This window comes from Takifugu flavidus, chromosome 16 (assembly GCF_003711565.1).
Source record: "Takifugu flavidus isolate HTHZ2018 chromosome 16, ASM371156v2, whole genome shotgun sequence".
NCBI lineage: Eukaryota > Metazoa > Chordata > Actinopteri > Tetraodontiformes > Tetraodontidae > Takifugu > Takifugu flavidus.
In genome coordinates, this window is record NC_079535.1 from 8,608,835 (window position 1) to 8,631,009 (window position 22,175).

Here is a 22,175-nt window from a genome sequence, read left to right on the forward strand (position 1 = left end):
TGAAAGATGCGCTTAATCCAGCAGACCCTCTAATGATTCCTCTGTATGAATGCTGTTTTATCTCCCCTATCAGAGCTGGAACGGGCGGCACATTTAGCCGCTGCTGCGTTAGGGCTATTTCTCTGTGGTGCTGATGGTGGGGGCCAAATGGAAGTGGTGATTTTTAAGAGATGACTTTATGACGGGCACTGATTACCGCCTCCCCCACCCCACCCTGCAGCCCCCCAAATTCACTCCATTTCCTCCCCCACCACATCGCTCTGGCAGCATGGCGGCCCAGCGGATAACCAAACGTGGATTAGCAGTGACATCACACCAGAGAGACGGCTGAGCCCGAGTGCGAGGAAGGGCGAGCACTCGGGTGTGGGTGTGTGAGTGAATGGGATGGGATGGGATGGGTGTGAGCGTTTTGTGTGTGTTGGAGACTGATTAGACGATGAGGGTAGTGGTGAGAGGGAAGCGAGGATTAGAGAGCCATCCGAGAGTTGGCTAGGTGCTGACACCACTCCACCTCACCAAGGGCTCAATTTACCGAGGGATCAGACTCATTTATGCTGGGCTGGGATTATTATCAGTTCAATGGGGCAATTTCTTTATTACAGTCACCCTTCAACCTGTGAAATGTGGACACTTGTGAGACATTTATTGGTGCATATATCACATTTCGGGGATAATCTGGTGTTTTTTATTGCTGCAATTAAGTTTGCTATAGCTGGAAAAAATGTTTAGGGAGTAAAAAAAAAATCTATTTATCTCTTTTTAATTTTAGGAAAGAATACAAGTTCATTAGGCCTTCCAGAACTACTCGATTCAGTTGAGGTTTACGTTTTCCAAATCTCAGCTGCAAAAGACCATATGTTGTGAGAAATTTGGGGGGAAATTCCTTTGGAGCGAATTCAGTCATTTTTTTGTGCCCACAAGATAAATGCAGCTCGTTTTCACAGCTCCAGTTCATAGATACAGAAACCAGTAACTCCGCTTGCGGCTCTGCAGACAAAAGGTGGAGACACTCCCTCAGACAGTCAGAAAGGACGTGAGTACAGCACTTCTTTAAGGCTCTGACAGAGAATGAACAAGTGCCACTTTCTTTATTCTTCTCAATTTAAAGCATCTTGTTAATAGACAATGAGTCAAATCAAGCACGCGTCCTTCTCTATGACGATTGTGGGAGTTTATATGTTATAATAAGGATTTGGACACCTCTTTCAACCTTTTGGAATGGTTCGCAGAGTAAACATCGCGAGATTTTTCAGGACCTCGCGATACTTCCCTTCAGGGCTGGCTGTAACTTCCTGGATTAGAAACCTTTATTGAAAGCAATTTGTCTGTCGTTTTTCCACAAATACGACCGTAAGGGTAATCATTTAACTAAACGCGCATTGGTTCTACTTCCGTCCGTTTAAAATAAAGCAGGGTTTCATGAAACCGGCAGCTTACATAGGTGTCTGCATTCCCAGTAACCTGAACGTGGGACGCTACCTTTAGTTATGCTGCCTTTAGTTAGCGTGCCGAAGTAATTGTTTCACAACTTCCCTTTTTGTATCCAGAAAATGAAGATGTCGACAGAAGAGAGGACGAGCTGGATTCTGACCATCACCACAGTCGCCTGTGTCACAGCTTTGTATGTTCCATGCGTGCAGAGAACTGTGCCTGGTGGAGATTCAGGTTGGTGCTAGCGAGCTAGCTAGCTAACGCTCCTCTGCTGTCATGTGCGTTTGTTGTTAGCTGGTCAGCCAATCGTGTGCACGGCGTGGTCGCTGTCCGAGGTGCTGCAGGTTCTGCTCGACCCGGAAACCCAAACCCAAGCGTAGAAAACATCATTTCTGTGTGAATTAAATGCACATGTTGCATGATTTCAAATGAATACGACGTGTTTTCTATCATAGCCTAATGTTGGGGTCTGATGCTGTTGAGATAAAAATGGGCTATTCTCAATAAAAACGACAACAAATGCAGAAGATATCTAAATACCCACATACAATTTTGTAAATGTGATCTAAAAAAAAATAGATGTATAATTCTACTTATCAAACATGTTTGCAGGAATGCACTCATACATGTTAATCATATATATATAAAAAAATAAAAGTAATTTGATCTTTAGCTTTTTCTTCTTGCCATAAAGAAAAACTTCTATGGTTTGATTTCATTAAAGAGAAAATCTGTGCTCGATCTTTAAAGCTTGCTTGTTTAATCAGATATAAGGTAGATGAGTGCAAATGTAAATGGACTCTGCACCCCCTGTGCTGTAGGCTGGTGCATTCTTGTAATGCAGTTTATGAAGAACCTAGCGCCTTGCATAATTACAAACAGTGTTGAAAAGTGATAGCTAGGTTACAAACTTGTAAATGTGGACTTTAGGGCATGGAGGCCATGCTTGTTAGGCCTGCACTGCGCTGGCATACAACCTGCTGTGGAGGGCAATGCACACTTTGCAGAATGAAAGCATATGAAACGCTTGGCCAGATATGAGCCAACGGAGACGGAAAGAGTGCAGGCAACTGGAGCGCTGAGTAGCCCGGCTGGTTTGTGTTGCCGTCTATTGAACGGCGCCTTTGAAAAAACGGCCAGCCCCTTCTCCACAGCGTTTAGGGACGGTGCAGGATGCCCGCTCTGATAGTGCCAGCTGAACACCCTTCGGAATTCTCCAGGTCTCCGTCTCTGTGTCCTAATCTCTTTAGGTGTGATGTGCCCTGGAGAGGCTTGAGCACAGCCCCACGGGTACACTGTTGTCTAGGAATGTGGAGTGTGGAAATGACGGGGATTATGGGAAGACTGGTGTGGGTGCCCATGCTCTACTATCACAAAGACTCTTGGCAGTCGCACTGCTACCCCGTCGAGTCAATATTTTCCCTTTTTTAGTGTTGGGGCTGCAGAACTGCAACTCTGTGGCACCGAGATGGCTGGTTTGGATTAATGTTAGTTTGAAATTTTCTGCGGTGAAATGCATAAAACTGTGTCACCACTGAGGGGAAATAAGTGAAATTTAGAAAGTGGTGGTGGATGAGAGAGTGCTGGGAGCTGGCAGCTCGCACCTGGTGAAACGGAGCCTGGCAAACACGCACGTTACGCAGGTGGAGGAGTTTAGACGTCACGCTTCATTAGAATGATAAGGGTTAGGGCTGTGGATGTGCACACATTTAAGCATGAAAATGCACTTTATCAACAAGTTTGGAGAATATGTGATGCAGCAAACGGCATCTGAAGTTTCGTGATTGGACCTGCTGCACCAGGACCTAGTTCTTGCTCTTCTAAATTTATAGAGTTTGAATTGTAAAACAACCAGGTATATTTATTTTCCTTATTAAAACGGTAAATCAAAATAATCCTCTCTCTTTACCAGCTTTAATTTTGAAAGATGAAAGAGTCACTTTATTCTTATATGGAGATGTTAGCCATCGCACCAGTAGAGGGAGCTGTGACGAAGACAAACAGTTATCGATGTGTTTTAATCTGAACCAAATTTCAATTTTCGTCAGCGTGAGACGCCAACATCGGGTGGGAAATCGCTCTGATTTGAGACGCTCTGGCTGTATTCTGGCACAAATGGGTTTCTAGCCAGATCCATCAAAGCTTCCTTTAAATAGCTTTTAGGAGGTTCCTTTTTTACTTTGTTCTCCACCTCACACGGAGCTTGTCAAAAAACTGTGCAGCGCTTATTTTTTCCCAGCTTACCTCTTTCTGCGGCTGTCACCGTCGCTGCCTTCTCTGTTTGTGCCCAACAGACTAAACAAGACCCTGAGACTTTGGGAGTGCAGCGTGTAGAGCAGCAGAAAAAAGCAGAGGAGTGGGAAAGGATCCCCGAACACGGGGAGGATGGGACTGGGAGCATTATTCTCAGATCAGCCTCTGCGTCTCTTTGTGTGACAGAGCAGTGGAGAGGAAGGCTGATATTTTGTGGGTGTTTATTCTGTGCGTATGTGCTGGAGGAAGTGAGGGAGGGGGGGGGGGAGGGAGGGAGGGAGGGAGGCATCAGGGGAGAAGCGTGAGATGAAGAGAATGAACGTGCCGCTTAGGAAATGTCACACTGGGAAGATTTGTAGGTTTTGATCCTGGCAAATTAATGCAAAACCCCAGCGCAAGTATTTGATTTGGGAAAACTTTGGAACCAGACTTGTCTGTTAATAATAATTATTGGGTTTACATTAATTTCCTTCCCCGTTCTCTTCCACAGGAGAGCTGATCACCGCTGCATGTGAGCTGGGGGTAAGTATTAGCTGTATTGTTTAATCAATTCACTCATTAACTCTCATAAGCATTAAGGAAGTTTAATTAAGCATGGGCAGAAAGCAGATTAATTTACTTTCAGTCCACAGGTTTTCCCCTTCTTTTCTATACACTTATTTTACTTAGTTGCATGTAGAGAATGCTATAATTTGCAACCCGTTTTTCAAATCCAATTAAAGTCAATGGTAAGGCGATGGCTTTTGTAGGCTTTGCCTTATGTACGGTATAAGGCTTATTATATCCACCCCTCTTTTTTGTGTGTGTGTAAGCCGCGAAGAATGAACTAAATCGGGTTAACAGTTATAATAAGTTTTATTATTTAATAAAGTTTATTACGCCGCTGTGATCCTTTTAGGGAGGCTGTGTCGGTGTCACTATGCCAGTAATCCTGCAGTTAGTGCTGCAGTCCGTGTGGCCTGCCCGTCTCCCTTTTTAGGCCTCCCCAGGGCCTCGCAGGCCATCCCATTGCTGCAGGCCGCCGGCCCCCCCTTTTGATCCACAGACTTCCAGGATTCTGCTTCCCTGGGCTCCCTGAGGCCTCTCTCCACATGCTTGTCGTCCACGTAGTCTTTCAGTCTTCCCTCCTGGTGGCTGCCACCGGGCCGGCTGCTCTACAGCTGATTTACCTTTTCTTTATATCTCTTACGCTTTTTCCCCCGGCCTCCTCCAGACCAGCTTGTTTCATGTTTAGATTACTGTAGGTGACCTGTAGAAGAGTTGCTTCCTCACCTTACGGCTCTGTGCTCTTTTGAAGAGCTGCCCCTTCTCACTGCCTTCACGGCTCGTGTTATCAGTGCCAGGGAATGAGTCTGTGTTTAATGACTGAGCCCTTATCTGGGTGGAGGAGACTTAGCGGCTAATTGCCGTGATTGCTGAGATCCCCCAGGCGAGAATCGCTGCAGCTCGGAGGTAGTTTGGGGGTCTGCGGCTGGTGAGCACCACGTGCTCCGCCGCCGCCTCCAGGGAGGCGCGCCGTCCTTGGGAAGAGGCCAAAGGAAAAGTAGTAAGAAGAGGGAGGGAAAGTGGGAGATGAGGCTGTGGCGCTAGAGTGTCTTTGCAGTCGTGGCAGGCAGGGTTTGCCTCTTCTGCATTATGGCAGCATTAGGAACACACAGAAAGCTCCGTATGAAGACCTGCCCAGAGAGAACCGAGCCCATCATAATCCCCTCTCAGGTTTTGAACTCCATTTTTCATCTGTCACTGCCTCTTTAGGTGGCCCATCCTCCAGGCTACCCCCTCTTTACCTTGCTGACTCACCTGGCCATGCGGCTCCTGCCTTGGCTCTCTCCAGCCCACAGTTCCAACCTGATGAGCAGCCTGCTGGGGTCTGCAGCCTGCGGGGCCCTCTGCATGTCTGTCTGCAGGTAGGTGCACGAAGCATTACTCTGTAGGACTCCACACAAAGCTGAGTCCACCATGCATTTATCCATGCAGCAGCATTGTGAACCATCCGAGGGGCGGTCTTAAAACCTTTCCTCACTCACATTTTGCATCATGATGCTGTCTGGAATAGAGAACAATAAATGTGGTCCCTGACAGCCGGGCTGTGCTCGTTCCTGATCCTCTGCTCAGTATTCAGGAGCAGAGCCCAGCCATCTCCCTCCCTCCCGCCACTTTGCCCTGCCTGTTTACCCATCAGCCACCCGTCGAGACCGTGCGTGTGTATGTATATCGCAATTATCGCGCCCTCCAACCTTCATTCTGATGTCCCTGTTGTCCCGTCCCACCGTTTCCCAGCATGTTCCCAATCCTGGCATAGCACGATCGCTCATCTCCCGGGTCCAAGAGGGATGGGATCGCTGACTGTGTCCCTCCATCTTCCTCCTCTGCATCCGCTCATTGTTGAGGTGTTGTTGCCACCGTGTGCAGGTGTGCCTGCCATTGACCCCGACCCACAGGGCCTCTATTATCACCTCCCCTCCTCTCCCGTAGTCGGCCAAACAACCTGAAATCAACCTTTTGCTAATCCGAGTCACTTTCCATGTTCCATTATCAGCGGCAGCTTAGTGTCAACCTTTTCTTCCTTTTTTAGAGTCACTATTTATTCCCACTGAGATATTTTCATGCATTGTAATTCACTCTGTCAAAATACGAAATGTTGAATATTATTTAATGTCACCCCAGGTGAAAATAGAGTTTATCTTCTGCTTCTGTTTACTGATGAATGTTAGTCGGGAAGGAAAGAAAGAACTCTGGGATCGCCAGCCTTTGCCAGCCAATTGGACAATTGGCCACAGCTCTCAGTGGGACGTCCTAAACCTAAAGTATCCATGCAGTCTGAGTGATGTTTGGCTCAGCCTGCGCGCGCTGCCGTCGCTCCATTTGTAATCTCTGGGGATTTAGATCACATTTTGGATTACGTTCAAATAAAAAGTCATTATGAGAACCTCAGCCCTCAAAACGGGGATGATGGGCAGCGCGAACCTCAGCCAGAGCACATGGCCACGCAATCTAAGCCCTTAAGTATGAACATACAGTATAATCTAGAGGAAAAACAACAACCATAAAAGGTTTGGGTCTTTATCTGTGCTGGGCGTAGTTTGGGATGAGCTCCTGGCAGAGGGTCATTTGGCACGGTTTACCTTGTCGGGCGTTAGCCGAGAGGGCAAAACATGAGAGCGGGAAGCTGGAAATGCGTCTACATGGTCAAGGCTGTCCTCCCTTTGTCCTGGTGTGGATGATATCAGAGGCGTTTAGCACAGAGCTCGTTTGGATGCCATCTCCCTGCGGAGGTGCCGTCAGTGCCAGCTCTCAGTTAACTTTTTCACCAATTGATTTATTGTGTCTTAATTACTGAAACTTTTTTACCCCCCCCCAACTAATCAAGATAAGTGCACATATTTTAAAATGGCAAAATAAATTAAAGTCAATACGGCTACTTGACAGAGGCATCGCTCAAACAGTAAATTGTAAGACCTTGAAATTCAGCTGGAGTATACCCAACATGGCGAGCCTTTGATGTATCAATTTAAATTAGTCGGCCAGATTGCCGCGTTTAATGTGGGGGAATGTAAGTTGATAGGCTTGGAAGCCTCTTCTCTCTCTTGCATAAGTTTAAATGTAGCACTTGGCCTCCCTTTGATTTGTCAATTACACTTCTCTTTGCTTGATCATATGGTTTGATGGCCAAATTGCTTGTCTTGTTCTGTTTTCACACCACGCTCTGACAAGCCTTTGAGGATGGCGGACGGAACGATAATTACTATCGATTGCACCGGGAGGTTCACAGGAAGAAACGCTCAGGCCGCGGAATGCCAAAGGCCTCAGCCGTGAATCTCTGGAGGAATGCAGCCTTCATGGCTGGATTATCCAGGCAGCTCTGTATTCTGTGCTGCTGCGTTTTACAGTTTATCTGCCAAAGCTGCTCTGAATCTCTGCTACCTGCCTGGAATCTCTCTTCATTCCCGAGCTTATTCTGAGAAGCCGGGAGCAGACGCGTCAGTGTGCTGACAGCTACAGGATCAGAAAAACAACCGCGTAGTGCTTAGTCATCAGCACATTTTTATTTGATCAAATGATGACATACCAGAGCCGGCGAAGCACATCGAATGGTTCTGACCTCCTCCTTCACAGGCGGGGCCGCGGAGCAAAGTTCCCACTGAGAAAGGGCCCGTGTGGCCCAGCTGACGCCTCAGTGGACCCGAGGATGAGCGTGTTGCCAACCTCTCCTCGCGCTGCACCCGCAGCTCCATATAAGGACCTCTGCCATATGGTCCCGATGGGCACGCTCCCTCCGCTCAGGCAGGTCGTTGTTCCACAACTGTTGGGTTGTGAGTTTGATGTCGGGGTCATCTCAGGAGCGACGCGTGTTAAGGTCGTCTTTCCTGACCTCCGGATGATCCCCGCCGCTCTCTCTAGCTGCCACTATGGTCCCTTCCCTCGTATTTCTTCTGGAGTTGCAGATGACGGCGCTACACAGAGTGGCGTAATCTCTGGAATTTTTATTTCATTTCTGCAGTATCTCTTTTCTCACATTGTAGTCCAACGGACCTCCTTTACCCCTCCTTCTTCAGCATGACCAATGGTCCCCCCAGGACTCATCCTCTAATATAGTTAAACAGATGTCTAATGAAGATGTTATTTCCTCATTACTGGCTATGGGATGTGGATAGCAAAGAGGGGGAGGAGGGCCGGATAGGCAGCGGAATACAGTGCCAGTTAAATATTCCATTCGCCCAGGGGCCCGAGATTGTGTCTGCCTCGGACGTCAATATTACATTCCTCACCCACCACAGGCGGTCTTAATGAGGCACCAGGCACGGCGATGGATCAGACTCGGCAATTACAATTCACCCAGAATTAGCTAATGGAATCTATGCAGCAACATTTATATATCACTGGTTTGGGCCTAATGACTTTGTGGGAAAGGAGCAGCAGTAAAATGGCATTCAGTGAATTGCATAAACAGCCTTTCTTTCCTTTTGTAACTAGTTTTCTCCACTCTTCATGTCATTTTTGTGGGTCGGGGGAGATTAAGATATATTGGGGGGGCGGGGGTTGTCATGTCAGTGGCTGCATTGTTTGAGCAGAATTGCAGTGATTAATTTTGCCCACACTCCGGGGCGCTCTCTTGGAGGGGGGGTTTGCCCGTACAGCAGTGTCACCCCGCCCAGAGTGAGTCCACTGGGGGATGTGCAGATAACAGGAAGTCACCGGTGAGGAGCCCTAAAGGTAGACGATCGTTTAAAAGTTAAAAGATACCCTCAATGTTAGAACTGAGGGGAACATTGAAAACATTTAATTGTCTAGTTTTATCTCTAGTCAAAGTTGTTTTTTTTTTTTTTTAAATGTGGGTGCTCTTTAAATTTTCTTAAAATAAAAAATACAGATTTATGGGAAAAGTGAAGGCTGTTATAATCACATCATACACCAGCTAAGTTCAACATCATGGTGACATACATGCTCAATTAGATGTAGACTATAAATTGTATCCTAAAGTGTGTGTTATTTTAAATCATGTTTGTTTTCTAGGTTAAAAATTGAAAAGGCATTTCATAGGAGGATTCCCACAATCCTGCAATGTGTCTGTTCCAAATGTGCAGGAATGTGCAGATCTATGGAATCTTTTGTTAAACTATAACCATTAATTCAACCTGCCAATATATTTATTCATCTCACAATTACATAAATACCTTAAATAGAGAGAAATAAATCCTGACAGACCATGATATGTTCTACCCTTTAAGAGTCTACAGCAAATACAATCATTCCTGAGAATCCTTATTGCAACTACTATATCTTTAATCTATAGATTCTGCATGTGCATGAAGGAAAAAAAACAGCTCTTTTAGATACAAATGATGGAAGCAGTTTTCTCCCTTTAAAAAGTCTAATGTGTGTGAATGCACTGCAGCATTGTTTAGAAAATTGTTGTATAATAGCTTCTCAGCGGCCCGCCTGTTGTCCTGGCCAGGAAAGAGTCCTGGGATGTCGGTTGGGGCCAGCTGGAAACCTCTGCAGCACCAGCCGTCTCCTCTCTTAGGCTTTCTACCCTCTGCAGGAATGTGTGATTCTCTTCCAGCGTTGTTTCCCCTAAGCAGCGCTGGGTCCTGGAACAGTGCGGTGCTGATCCGTGATGGCATGCTGGTGGTATAATTTCTCCCCTGGGTGGTGTGTGAGAGTGGGTCTTGGGCTGGCTCCATTGTGAAGCCTCATTCACTTCAGAATACTGGGGATCCCGTTTGTGTTGGGTTGTTTAGCACAGACATCTGGTGTTGGCACGATTGTGATGATAATATGGAACAGAGGGTAAATGAAGTCCAATTTGTCCTTGAAGACAGTCCAGCAGTTTCCTCTATGCATTTAAAACCATTAAGTTTGTTATATTCTGATATTTTCTATAGTATTTTTCTCTTTTTACATTGAGATTTGGCGTTCAGGCTTCGTGCGCATCACTTAATCACGCCGGGGAGAGAAAAGTCTCGCTGACGGCTGCGTTCCTCTCCAGCTACGCCTCAGCCGTGTCCACTGTCAGTCAGTCAAAACATATTTCGACACAGCCGCATCCTGCAGCACACTGGCTCCAGATAAGAGGGAACACGGCCCCACCGGTGTCAGAACCTGTCCCGTTTTATCCGAGCACCCTGGGAGCGGGCCGGCCAGGTGGTCCTGCGCAGACAGACAGGTCATTTACAGCCTGGACTGCTTGTGTGCACCTCTGGGCTCTCCGGGAGTGACGAGCTCTGAGAGATTTGTCACACACTCGTGGAGAATAAAGAAGCTGAAGAACAGTAGCGTGTGTCTGTGTGAGTCTGTCACATGTGACGACTGCTGCCTGGCTCTGAGGGCGCTGCAGATGCAGGAATGTGGGTGGTGTAATAACCTTGCCGGTGGACCCCCGTGACTGCTCTGAACCCGCAATACCTAAAAAAAAAATCAGCCCCCCTACTAGGTGAATAAGCTGTGGGTTAATTGTCATGCAAGGGAAAAAAAATTATGGGTGCGGGGGGTCTCCGCACCTCAACAAAAGTCCTCTCCTTCATCCTTCCTTCAAGTTACAACTAATTCCTGGAGCGGGGCAGCGAGAAAAACGCTGCTATCTCTTATTAAGACCCACTCCTAGACGCCACATCAACACAGCCTCCCCCCGCTCTTCATACACACACACACACGTTCACCCAGCCTGCCTCACAGTGAACGCAGAAGAAAAATAGCAGAGCAGGAGAGAGAAAACCCAAGAAAAAGGGGAAGTAGTCAGCAGCAGAGTTTTTTTTTCTGCCATCCTCTCGCTCTCCCTCTTTTTTTTTTTCCTGATTTACCGCGCTTTCCTCAGAAAGCTCCATTGTTCCCCTAGCCTAAGTCTCATCAGGCCTTTTGTGGCTGACTATCACAGCGGCAGGCAGAGAGCTGGAAATGTATAAATGGTATCATGCCTTGTGATTAATGGCGGTGCTTATGAGTCAGGTCTGATAACAGGCCTGCTCTCTACTCAATTTCAGATACCGTTAATGGAATCTGTCTTCTGCGATTGTAATGTGAGAGCGCCTAATTTGCTATGGAGCTTGAAGCTGTCACCGGCAAGGGATTGTGGGGTCATAAGGGACCTGGCAGCCGTTTGGCCTGCAGCTTGTATCTGCGGTGCTGAATAGAGCAGCTCTCTGCCTGTCAGTTAGCTGATAGGCTGATGAGGACTCTAAGCCACTCCACACAATGGCGGAAAGGGCCATACTGCCTGACTTCCCTAATTGTCGAGGCTGCTCATATTTCAGAGCCAGCATGCCAGGGACTGGGCTTCATTTTTTTCCCCTTTTCTCCTTTCCCCTTCTCTCTTTTTGAACTTTTTTCCTTCTCTTTATTTCATCCTTTATCCCACACACTGTCCTACTCCTTTAACGCGCACTTCTCCGCACCGTCGTTCTTTTCTCTCCCTTCCCCTCATCATTTGTCACCGCTCCCTCTCTCTCCCTCGCTCTCTCCCTTTAGTAAGTGGTGGGTCTTAACGTATGACAGATTATCCCAAGTTTGCTTCAATTACTGCAAAGGAGATGGAGACAGTACAGGAGAGGAGGAAGGGAAAACTTTTGTGCGCACATTATATTTAAGAAGCGGAGGATAAAGCGCTATCTCTACCACGGTTTCATTGCCAGTCTGCTCCAGATCAACCGGAGGCTGTGGGGGGACTTCTCGTGATATGTAAATGGCCCAATTCACTGAGTGTTTTTCAAGGTCTTGTCCGAGAACCAAAGTTGGGTCAAATAAAGATTATACTGGCTCTACAAATGAGTCTGATAGATGTGGTAGCTTCTTTTTGCCTGCAAAATTTACATTTTTCGTGAGGCGTTTTCACTGTTATTTTCCCCCTTTTTTGTCACATAACTTCAGGAACATTATTGGAAAAGTTCTGTAGCATGGAAAACAATCTTCTTTACATTGTTGTTGTTATTGAAAAGAAAATGAACACCTCTTCTCTGTAACTGTCAGGTTGGCAGGTCCAGGACCCGGGGCCATACTAGCAGGGGGGCTGTTTGCTGTGTCCAGGCTGAGCTGGCAGTGGTCTGTGGTGGCAGAAGTCTTCACCCTCAACAATCTTTTTGTCGGGATGCTCCTCCTCCTGACAGCCAGCTTCCATCGTGCCAAAAATGCCAGCCAGAGGAGGAAGGTGAGGGTGGATATTTCTTTCTCTGCTGTCCGCTCCTGCTGGACAGATAGAGAAATAGTGATGAGTTTATCTCACCGTTCTCTGCACCATCTGAGCAGATTGCACACTGGGGGGCGCTGTGCTGTGGTTTGGGTCTCTGTAACCAGCACACACTGGTTCTGTATGTACTGGTCATCGTTCCCTGGGTGCTTCATCGACTGTATTCTCACAAAGTAAGTTATTTTCTTTAAGCTCATTTGGAGGAGATACCAAATGTGTGTTTGAAAGCCTTGGCAGGACGTTAGTGTATGCACAGCTTTGTTCAAGCAGCAAATATATATCACGTTTGAATTTTTGTACTTTGAAGTTGAAACATTCACATTGGCGTCGGTTACTTATTTAAAGAGATTTTCTTGAACATAAAAAACGCCTTTATCTCGACAGGAGCTGTCTGTGTCTGCTCTCATAACTTTGGGAGTATGTTTCCTTGTTGGCTTCTTGCCTTACATCTACTTGCCCATCTCCTCGTTTCTCAACCAAGCCCGGTGGAGCTGGGGGGATCAGACTACCCTGTCGGGTCTGCTGACCCACCTTCTGCGGGTGGAATACGGCACCTTCAGTCTGGTACTTTAACCTCTTTGACACACATCGATTATGCTTCTCATCGTTTCCATTATTGGGCAATACGTTTGCGGTGTTGCCTCATGTGTTGCACTGATTTGCACCAAAGTGCTCGTCTCTTCCAGGCAAAGACGGAGATCTCTGCAAAGCTGAGCACAATGCTGAAGTGAGTCTGCCCTCTCCTCTGCCTTCCTTGTGTTTATACAGTCAGGGCAGTCACTAATTACCCACATGCTTCAAAAGCAACCCGGGAGTTTCCAAAGACAAAGTAATGGGATATTCTTCAATTCGCAGTTTTTAAATTACTTTAAAAATGAGTTTAGGTGTGAAGTACTGCGACTTGTTTATGCATCCTTGGTGTCCGCTGTCGACTTCCAGTGTTCAATCAAAGTTGAAGCAAGATGGAAGCGGTGGAAAACCTTTCTTCTGAGGCGTGGTGACGGCGCCTGCTCCAGAGGCCGGAGACCCAATCTCTGTTTGCGTTGGTTCTGCTGTTTAACACAGGTTTAACCACAGACTCGCCACTCTGTTGTGAGAGCCCAGAGTCATTTCTGCGGCCCAGCTCTCCCTCCCTTCCTCCCCCAGCAGCTTTTGTTCTTCCCATTCGACTCTCTCCCATCAAAGCATAACTGAACCTGCTTAGAGGGCCAAATCGCTATGTTCTGTTTCTCCAGCAGTTTGAAATGATCACTCAGCTCTTGTGTTTAAGCGTGACAAGCTGTGATGACAGACACTGCAATAGAGCTGGAGAAATTGTATTTTTCCACTCCAGCAACACCCCCCACCACCCCCCCACACCCCCACCACCACTGCCAAACTCTTCCACCCAGTTCCCTCCCTTTATCTGGGCTGCCACCACCACCATCATCACAACTGCAGTCATCCCACTCCTTATATCTCTCTCCAGCTGACAGGATAGTGATACACACGCATCTTAAGACCCCCCACTACCGGCCCCCCTCTGCCAGGCACCCACCCCCTCCCGTCACCCCTGCCGCTTGATGGACAAACACACCTTCGGGATGGGGAAGAGAGGCGAACATGACAGGCATGTCGCTCTGGAGACGTAAACCCGTTGGAGAAGCTGACACACACGCTCGCACACCCTCAAATACACACTTGTGCGCACGTTTTGTACATTGAGAGATATAGACACCCAATAAGCTGTCAAATAGTGATGGGTATTAAGGAAGAGTCAGGAAACTATCTCTGCTCTAAGCAAGTGCTCTGTGACTGACAGGCGCTGTGACGAGAGGATGGGGCAGCGTGGGGGGTGGACGATACAGTCATTCATATCTGCCAATCCGATTGAAAGCAGGGGCGCGCAGTCCAAGGAGTTTGTTTTGATGGGGAACAGAGGGCCTTTCATAATCGGCGTCCTTGACTTCAGACGCAGGAAGAGTAATTGAGCTCATCTTAGTGTCCATCACGCATGTTCTACGTGTGTTTGTGTGCGCAGGGCTCAGTGGGACCACTGCCTGGCAGACCTTTCCGTTCCTGCACTGGCGCTGGCAGGAGCAGGCCTCCTCTCCTCCTTCTGGGATAGGTAGGATGAGAGCGACACAGGCATACAGAGCGCCGTACTCTGTCACACACATTTCAGCAGCCTCTTCAACCAAAAATCTAATCCCCCGGAGTAAAAGACGGGGAACAAAACCACTGACAAAATGCTGATCTTGGAAAAAAAGAACACAAAAAATACTAAGGAACCTAACTGTCAAGCTGTCACAATGCTCTGAATTGATATAAAGAGGAGCCAGAGTGTGTATGTTTTGGATTTTCAAAAACATGTTTGTGTGTACAAGTAAATCAAGGCTGGTATTCATCTGCATGTGGCACCGTCATCCATTAATTCTTGACAGCAGTGCCTTTTCTATGGAGTGTAGCTAATAAAGAAGTGTCCATGGCCTCAACTGCTCTTTATCCCCTCCTTCTGGGATTTACTGATAAATGTGTCTGTGAATGCTGAAAGAGATCAAGGTCACGTGCCCGGACACCAACAGGAAGCCATTCATGTGCTGTTTTGAGTGGTGTAACTTTTTATTACTTGAAAATTTGGGGCATTTTTCATCTATTTAGCAGACTTTAGAGAACCAGACGAGGCAAAAAGGTCTGCCGTTCAGCCAGGTCATTTGGCTCGGCTGTGAAATCGCTGGAATGATGGTTTGTTTTTGCCATGAGGGCATACGTGTTTTCTTTTTAGTGCATAAGTACATTTTACAGCTGTACTATAATGAGTTTGAGATTCAGCGGTTGGCAGCAGCTCATTGTGACTCATTCTGCATTAGAAAATCAATCGGGCACTTCTCAGCTGGCGTGTGCAGTCGCAACCCTGCATTAATATTTTCATATAGACTTCAACCACTAACCAGAAAATGATAAAGATCAGGGCATCTGTGTTGGTCTGAACCGCTTGTGTCTGTTTTTAATGCCAGGTCGTGTCGTGCTGTGGCCTGGCTGTTGTCTGCCATGCTGGTGGTTTATTCGCTGTTTTTTGCTTGGAGAGCCAACCTGGACGTCAGCAGACCCCTGCTGCTGGGAGTTGTGAGTGATGAGTCTCATTTCATCCTCTTCATTCAAATGAGAAACCCGGCAGGAAGCTGTAATGTATTAAGGATGCTTGACTTCCTGCAGGTCGAGCGTTTCTGGCTGCAGAGCGACGCCATCGTCTGCGTGCTGGCCGGTCTCGGCCTGAGCCGGACACACAGTGAGCTGGAGAAGAGGCTCGGTCGTGGGGAGGTGTGGAAGACTGCAGGCTGGGTCCTCACCGTGGCTCTGCTGGCCCACATGGCGCACACCAACCACAGGTGCAGTTTGTCACAGTAACTTCAGACCAACATGGCGTCAGGATCTGGATCTGCGACTGGCGCCGATGCCAAATCCCAGAGGTGTCATAACTTCCTGTAGTTTTAAACAACTCTGTGAACTAAAGTTAAACTGCAAAGCACCTCAGTTCTCATTGACTCCCTCCTCCTAAAATCTTGCGGCATTAGTTTTCCCTGAGTCAACCTGATTTGTTTCTCCTCTGTGCTTCATAGCGCAGGTCTGAACTCCACGTGTCATTTTTTTCCCCTCTGCTCAACCTGTGGTTGGGGCTAAAGGGAGGCACGGTTAGCACATAAATTCCACTGGCAGAGTTCAGCCTGAGATATTAGCTGTCCGAGGAGGCAGATTACACCAGCGCAGGGCTGGGGAGCGCCAGACAGCCATCACTGAGCAGCTTTGATCAGGCGGAGAACATGGCCTGCACTGTCAGACCCATCACACCTGTCTCCTCGCGATTAGATATGCAGCCAGAATGCTCGGGGTGGGGGTTGGGGGGTGTTACGGGGCACTGACAGCTTCCCCTCACAACATTCTATAAGCTTACCTATAAACATTGGCATTCTCAGTCATGCACAGTTCTGAAACACACACACACACGCACACACACACACACACACACACAGTTGAGCCCTTTAAAATAATTGAAATAATTGGTTTGCCTTGTTTGTCCCAACATCCCAGAGAGTGTGATCAGAGCAGAAACGGCGTGGTTGAGAAGTTCGGCAGGGAACTTTTGGCCTCCATCCCGGCTGATTCAGTCATTCTAACCAGAGGGGATCTACCGGGGAACTCTCTGCGCTACCTTTACTACTGCCAGGGCGCGCGGCCCGATGTGCGCCTCGTGGACCAGGAGGTCAGGGCTTCGATTCCACTCTACTGTTTTTTGTTAGCCTAATTTGAGGTTTATTTTTTAATTAAACAATCATAAAAGGCTTCGAGATAATAGATAAATACGGTTTTAAAAAGTTAAAACAGGTATTTAAAGTAGGACTGTGGAATAAAGAAATAAAACTCTCATATGAAGCAAATCCTGTGAAATTGTCAGTAAATCCCCTTGCGTGAAGTGATTTGTACACTAAGTGGTAATTTAACTGCTAATCACATTTGAATACAAAGCATTCAACAGAGTTGGTGGTATTCTCCCTTCTTTCCAGTTGATGACTTATGCATGGTATGTGGCTCAGCTGGCGCAGCACCACCCTGGGGTCAACTTCCCCGGCCGCTTGTGGGACCCAGTCCGCCCTGAGGAGAAAGGCACTTTCAGCTTGGAGCAGTTTTTGTCCCACAACACGCAGTGAGTCACTGGGAGATGCTGAACTGTACGTTGGAAAACAAGTGAACGAACACAGTGGTGGAAGTGAACAAGTGGGTGATCTATTGAGGCGGAGATCAGTGGGATGGCCGACACGGCGGTGAGTGCAGGGGGGAGATAAGCTGGTAAAACTGTTGAGGCCATAAAAGGAGTGTGATGAAGTACAGAAGTGGACTAATCTACTTGATTTGGTTAAACCGTCTCTGGTGGACTGGCTGCTGTTCCCATGCTCCCATTACTTCCTCAGTCCAGGAGGGATTGAGAGCCAGAAACTGGCTGGAGGCCTGTTAATACCAAGCCCACCAGGGGGCACTGTTTGCCAGGCCAACATGTCTGCTTCACAGGGGCAACACTGACCGGTGGGATTAACTCTTGGGGCAGAAGCCTTTGGTGCAGGGACTGAGAGATGGGTGGGGGTGTGGGGATGTTCCTGTGTGTCATCAGCAGCAGGAGGAAAAAAACCTGTTTTTCTTTCCCCACAGGAGGGATATCTTTGCCTGTATCGGGCTGCCTGATGGAGATTCAAGCTGGGAGCGTAGTTACTCTCGTTGGCCCCTGGGTGTGTGTGACTACTTGGTGCCCGTTCACAGGCAGTTTCACCCTGAAAAATGGGCCGATCGGACTCGCAACCTCTACAACTGGAGCGAGCCACACAACAGGTGCACATGCACAGGGAGCAAAATCTCACTGTTTCCTGACAAATCGATTCATTCCACACACTATGACACTTACAGAAGAGCTTCATCTCCTCCAAAAAGAAATACTCGCATTCTATTTGCATAATTTGACACTATTTGCATAATTTTTCAACAGTTCGTCCTAAAATAGCAGTTATCGTTTGAAACTCAGCCAGAATTTAGAGTAAGTCAAAATTAAATTAACCGAACTAATAATAAATCAACTGGATCTTTTTGGTTTTCCAGAGAAGTCTACCTAAAATAAATCTCATTATATGTAGATGAAATAATCAGTGAGAAATAAAGGCCTGTCCTGGTCCACTCATCTGTCTGTGGTCTTCCGTCCCCCCTCACACATCCTCTGGTCCTCTCTTCTTTGTGTTGCGATCCAGCTCTTTGTGTATTCAAACAGAGCAAGACATCAGGCCCTCGGCCATTTGAAATGAGACCGAAGATGAAAAATAATAAGTTTCTTATTGCGTTTTGTCAATAAGTGTGTCAAAAGTGGAATTAGTCAAAGCTGCGCATTCTGCTGCCGTTGCCAGCAGCCCCTCATTCACTCTGATATTCACGCATGTACACTGTGACATTATTTCCCGCAACCTCGCGACAAGCGTGTCCGCTAATGCCCACCAGCTAAATATTAGCTCAGGAACCCCGCTAAATTATTCTTTTGAAGAAGAGGTCAAGTGTTAACAGTCGACAAAGTGGAAATAAAAGCAGCGATGTGCTTTTACTCCATGTCTAATGTGTTGGCGGCTATTGTTGTTTAATGTTTATGCATTGATATTTGTAACAAACCCCGCAGAGTAGAACAATATATTCACATAAATAATCATTTATAGTTAGTGGAACTGTGTGCCGGAAGGTTTAAAAAAAAAAATCCTGATTTTTGTCTGTTTTGTACACAGATTCCATCCTTCTTCATGGGAGCGTGTAGCCAATGAGGAGATGTGGCAAGCCAGGTGCCGTCATTTTTGTTCCCTTCTGCGTACTTTTGATATAAAACCTGCGTCACGATTCCTACCAGACCACCAGAACATCTCCATAAACCAGTCTTGTGTGGTAGAGCATCTATGTGTACATTGTATTCGGTATCAGCATCTACATAAATCACTCCACTGCAGTGGCGTTCGGATCTGTGTGGCTCATCCATCCAGCACTTAGCCCTGAGCCTGCGTGCTTTGTTTCAGGATGAAGACGGCTTTCTTTCTGTTTGACCTGGCAGAAAGGATGCAGGGAGAGGGGAAAGCTCGGCTCTTTGAGCTGTCTTACACTGTGAGTCTGACCTTAGCAAACACTCAACAATGCTGTTCCCATAATGGGGCCGATTTAAGGGCTACGTAAGGCAAAGCGTGTTGTGTTTTCCTGAAGTGACATCTGCTTTGGTGTGTGTTGTGTGTGTTTGTGTGTGTGTTTGTGTGTGTGTGTGCTGGGCAGCTGTATAAGGAGATTGTGGAGGCCCACTCAAACTACCCTCCAAACTGGGACAAGAACTTGGCGCTAGCGTGCGAGAGGCTGCTCCGCTCAGGTCACCGGGGCCACAGTCCAGACAGTCTGCTGACCTGCAGCTCCCGGCACTTTGCGCTGTACTTGGAGAGGGAACCCACGGACCCCCAGGCGCCGGCCATACGCACGGCGATTACTCATCTGCTTAAGGAGCAGGAAAGGCTCCGGACGAGTCACGGGACTTCTCCGTGAGCCAGCGAGAGCCGCGTGACGCTGGCCCACGCTGGGGGGACAGGAGGTGGACACTGGACACGCCCCTCGCTGTGGATTAAACATCTCTCAGAAGAAGTTCTAAATGGAGGGTTAGAAGCTGCTAATCTCAGAGGAGAACTTCAACTCAGCCATGATGAATGTTTACAGTTGGAAAACTTCGACTGACCCCAATCACGCCGTCCGCGTTCCTTGAACTCATCCAGTCCATTTCCGATTGGTTACATCTTATTCTGTTTTCCTCTCTCTCTCTCTGGTCGCTCTCTCCTTCCCCACTGATGGTGTTTAAAGTGCTGATTATTTTTGCCTCGGCCACTGTTCTAGTTCTCTTCTTCTCACATGTAGGATGGCGAGGCTGAGATTGAGGGAAAACCAATTTGGGGAGAGAAATGGGGGATTAGAGCGACTGTTTAATCTAGGACAGACTTGTGGTGTGCCACGCAGGCCTCCCTCCCCAGCAGCACCCACCCACCACTCTATCCCTCCATCAGTCCGACGTGGATGGCCCCTTAAATGTTGCAAACTAATGGATTCTGTGAATGTTTATTTCTCTCCTCCTTCCTAAAGAGAGAGGCCGTAATCCCTGTTGGATTTAAATGAGATGTGAAATGCCACACGGCATGTCACAATGCCAGGGACCCTTTTAGAGGTGTGTTTCTGAGTGTGGGATCTCTGTTTACATGTCAGTGTGCTTGATGCTTAAACCTCCACCCAGACGCTTCTCCAGGAGAAATTCAACCAGCAAACACTGTTCTGACCATCTCAGGGTCCAAAAAGTTGCTATTTTCCCCTCAAGAGAACTTTGTGCCATAGTTATTGATCCTAGTGCCTCAAACTTTATGGAATACAGATACAAATGCAAAAAGCATTACGGCATGAAGCACACTGTGCACGTGCACGTGCGTGTTCCAGTGTGCATCTACTACTGTCACTCAGCTTTTTCTAGGAAAAGACTTGAATAAAGACTGATTATTTTCAACACTGTTTGTGTGTTTTCTACACAGCTCAGACCTTCGGAGCAGCCTGAACAAACTTTTCCTCTAGTATTCCTCCTCGGATGGGCGTCTTTAGATTTTCTTTGGCAAAATTTGAGTTCAACACCTTTTTAAGTTGAATACGGCACTTTTTTTTTTTTTTAACGCTACCAGATACTTTGAGAGGGAGTTTTTTAATGTCTATTTCCAAGGTGTCAAAATCTATTTTCTTTTCACTCATCTGTTTGTTTGGATCCCCCCCCCCAAATATCCCCAGATGCCCTTTTATTTATTTATTTTTGCATTTTTAGCATCTCCCAATAAAGTTATCTTAATTGGAACAATTTAAAATAACTTTAAAAACTTTTCTTTAGAGAACTTTCACTACTGTTGTTGAACGCAACAACTTATTTGTCTTATAAATCTTTCAGATTATTTTTATAATTCTTTTATTGTCTCATGCCCTCTTCTTTTTTTTAACTTTAATTTCTCCCTTCCCCTTTGTCATCCTCCTCTCATCCCCTCACCCCATCTCTCCCTAACCCCTGTTCCTCTCCTCTCCCCAGTCTCTGAGAGTCAGTTGCCCACCCTAAATCGGCAGGCTGCCGAGGATTGTGGGAACCCGTGGAATCGCCGTGACCAGGGATGCAGGCAAGGAGCCACGGCAGCGCTGGAATGTGGGGCGTCTGAGGAGATAAGAGCCGTGAGCCCAGCCAGGGAGAGGGGAGGGATGGAGCGAGAGTGTGTGTGTGTGTGTGTGGGGGGGGGGGGGTGGCGGAGTGAGGAAGGGGACGGAAGCGGGGAGAGCAGCAAGTCTGTGAATGGAGACGCACACAACACAACACAACACCATAAACAACCGCGAGAGCAAGACAGAGTGAGGCAGAGAAAGAGGGGTGGAGGACTTAGGGGGGGTGCACACTGGAGATGGGAAGCCAGCCTTATTCCTCTTTGCATTTCATTTACATCCCTGGCCGTATCGACCAATCGGATTGGGAGCAAAGCCCAGGGCTTAGGAGGGGAATAAAAAGACAAAATGCCTTTGCTGCTCTCATCCCTCCCTGATAATACCCCTTCTGTTTTTCTTTTCTCTTTCTCTCCTGTCTATAAGTAGATACTGTCCGAAATGCCAGCGGAAAAGCGACACCTCCGCTTGCTGTGTATCTCAGATAGACTGAGCGGGAGCAGTGGCTGAAAAGGCAGCTTTAGCAACTGGGCCTATCTCCTCTTTCTCTTCCTCTCGTCTGCTCTCCCTGGCTGGATGGGAGCTTGGAGTGGAGAGGGTGGAGGGCAGGGGGTGGTGGGGGTGGTGGGGGGGACGCTGGTGAGTGTTTGGGAAGAGAATAGAGGATGTGAGAGGCATGATATACTGAGCTGGCCTCAGATTTTGCAGAATCTCACACTCTGGAAAAAACTTTGCCTGCAGATCCCCTTTTAAGCATGAGAAACCTGTTTCAAGGATGTTTACGAGGTGCCACCCATCTTTTGTGCAGACTGCCAATGCCTGCCGCTAAACTCCACACACATTTCTCAGTTCAGGGTTGTTGTTATTCTTCTGGATTAAGTTGCAGCTCCTACCTGAGACCGCAACTCTCAACAGTTGCTTAAAAAAAAAACCCAACCCATATGTGTTGAGAGTTTTGCTAATGAAGATAAATATTTTCCTATAGATTTACCGATGTGTATTGGGCGGAATTAGGCCCATTAACGCCTGTCTGTGTTGACATGATGATGTGATTGAC

The 22,175-nt window shown here is 47.3% G+C and overlaps 1 protein-coding gene across 2 annotated transcripts; it reads left to right on the forward strand.

The window, feature by feature from the left end:
- The first annotated feature begins 1,090 nt into the window (after positions 1–1,090).
- On the forward strand, positions 1,091–20,438 carry tmem260 (transmembrane protein 260). 2 transcript variants are annotated; one of them, XM_057059479.1, is made up of 17 exons: positions 1,091–1,350; positions 1,548–1,665; positions 4,175–4,206; positions 5,440–5,591; positions 12,148–12,325; positions 12,424–12,537; positions 12,749–12,928; positions 13,051–13,091; positions 14,385–14,471; positions 15,361–15,469; positions 15,560–15,732; positions 16,433–16,604; positions 16,906–17,045; positions 17,546–17,722; positions 18,652–18,705; positions 18,934–19,018; positions 19,181–20,438. In XM_057059479.1, the coding sequence occupies exons 2-17, from the start codon at positions 1,551–1,553 to the stop codon at positions 19,439–19,441; spliced, it is 2,070 nt and encodes a 689-aa protein (XP_056915459.1). In that variant the 5' UTR covers positions 1,091–1,350; positions 1,548–1,550; the 3' UTR covers positions 19,442–20,438. The 2 variants fall into 2 exon arrangements, with proteins under 2 accessions (XP_056915459.1, XP_056915461.1); XM_057059481.1 differs by having other exon boundaries at positions 1,263–1,356.
- The last annotated feature ends 1,737 nt before the right edge of the window (positions 20,439–22,175 follow it).

Excerpts from the sequence above, each read along its gene's own strand:
- tmem260 (XM_057059479.1), top strand. The coding sequence starts at position 1,551 with ATGAAGATGTCGACAGAAGAGAGGACGAGCTGGATTCTGACCATCACC. Across the intron at positions 5,592-12,147 it reads CTCTGCATGTCTGTCTGCAG|GTTGGCAGGTCCAGGACCCG; the intron begins GTAGGTGCACGA and ends TGTAACTGTCAG. Across the intron at positions 15,733-16,432 it reads ATGGCGCACACCAACCACAG|AGAGTGTGATCAGAGCAGAA; the intron begins GTGCAGTTTGTC and ends CCAACATCCCAG.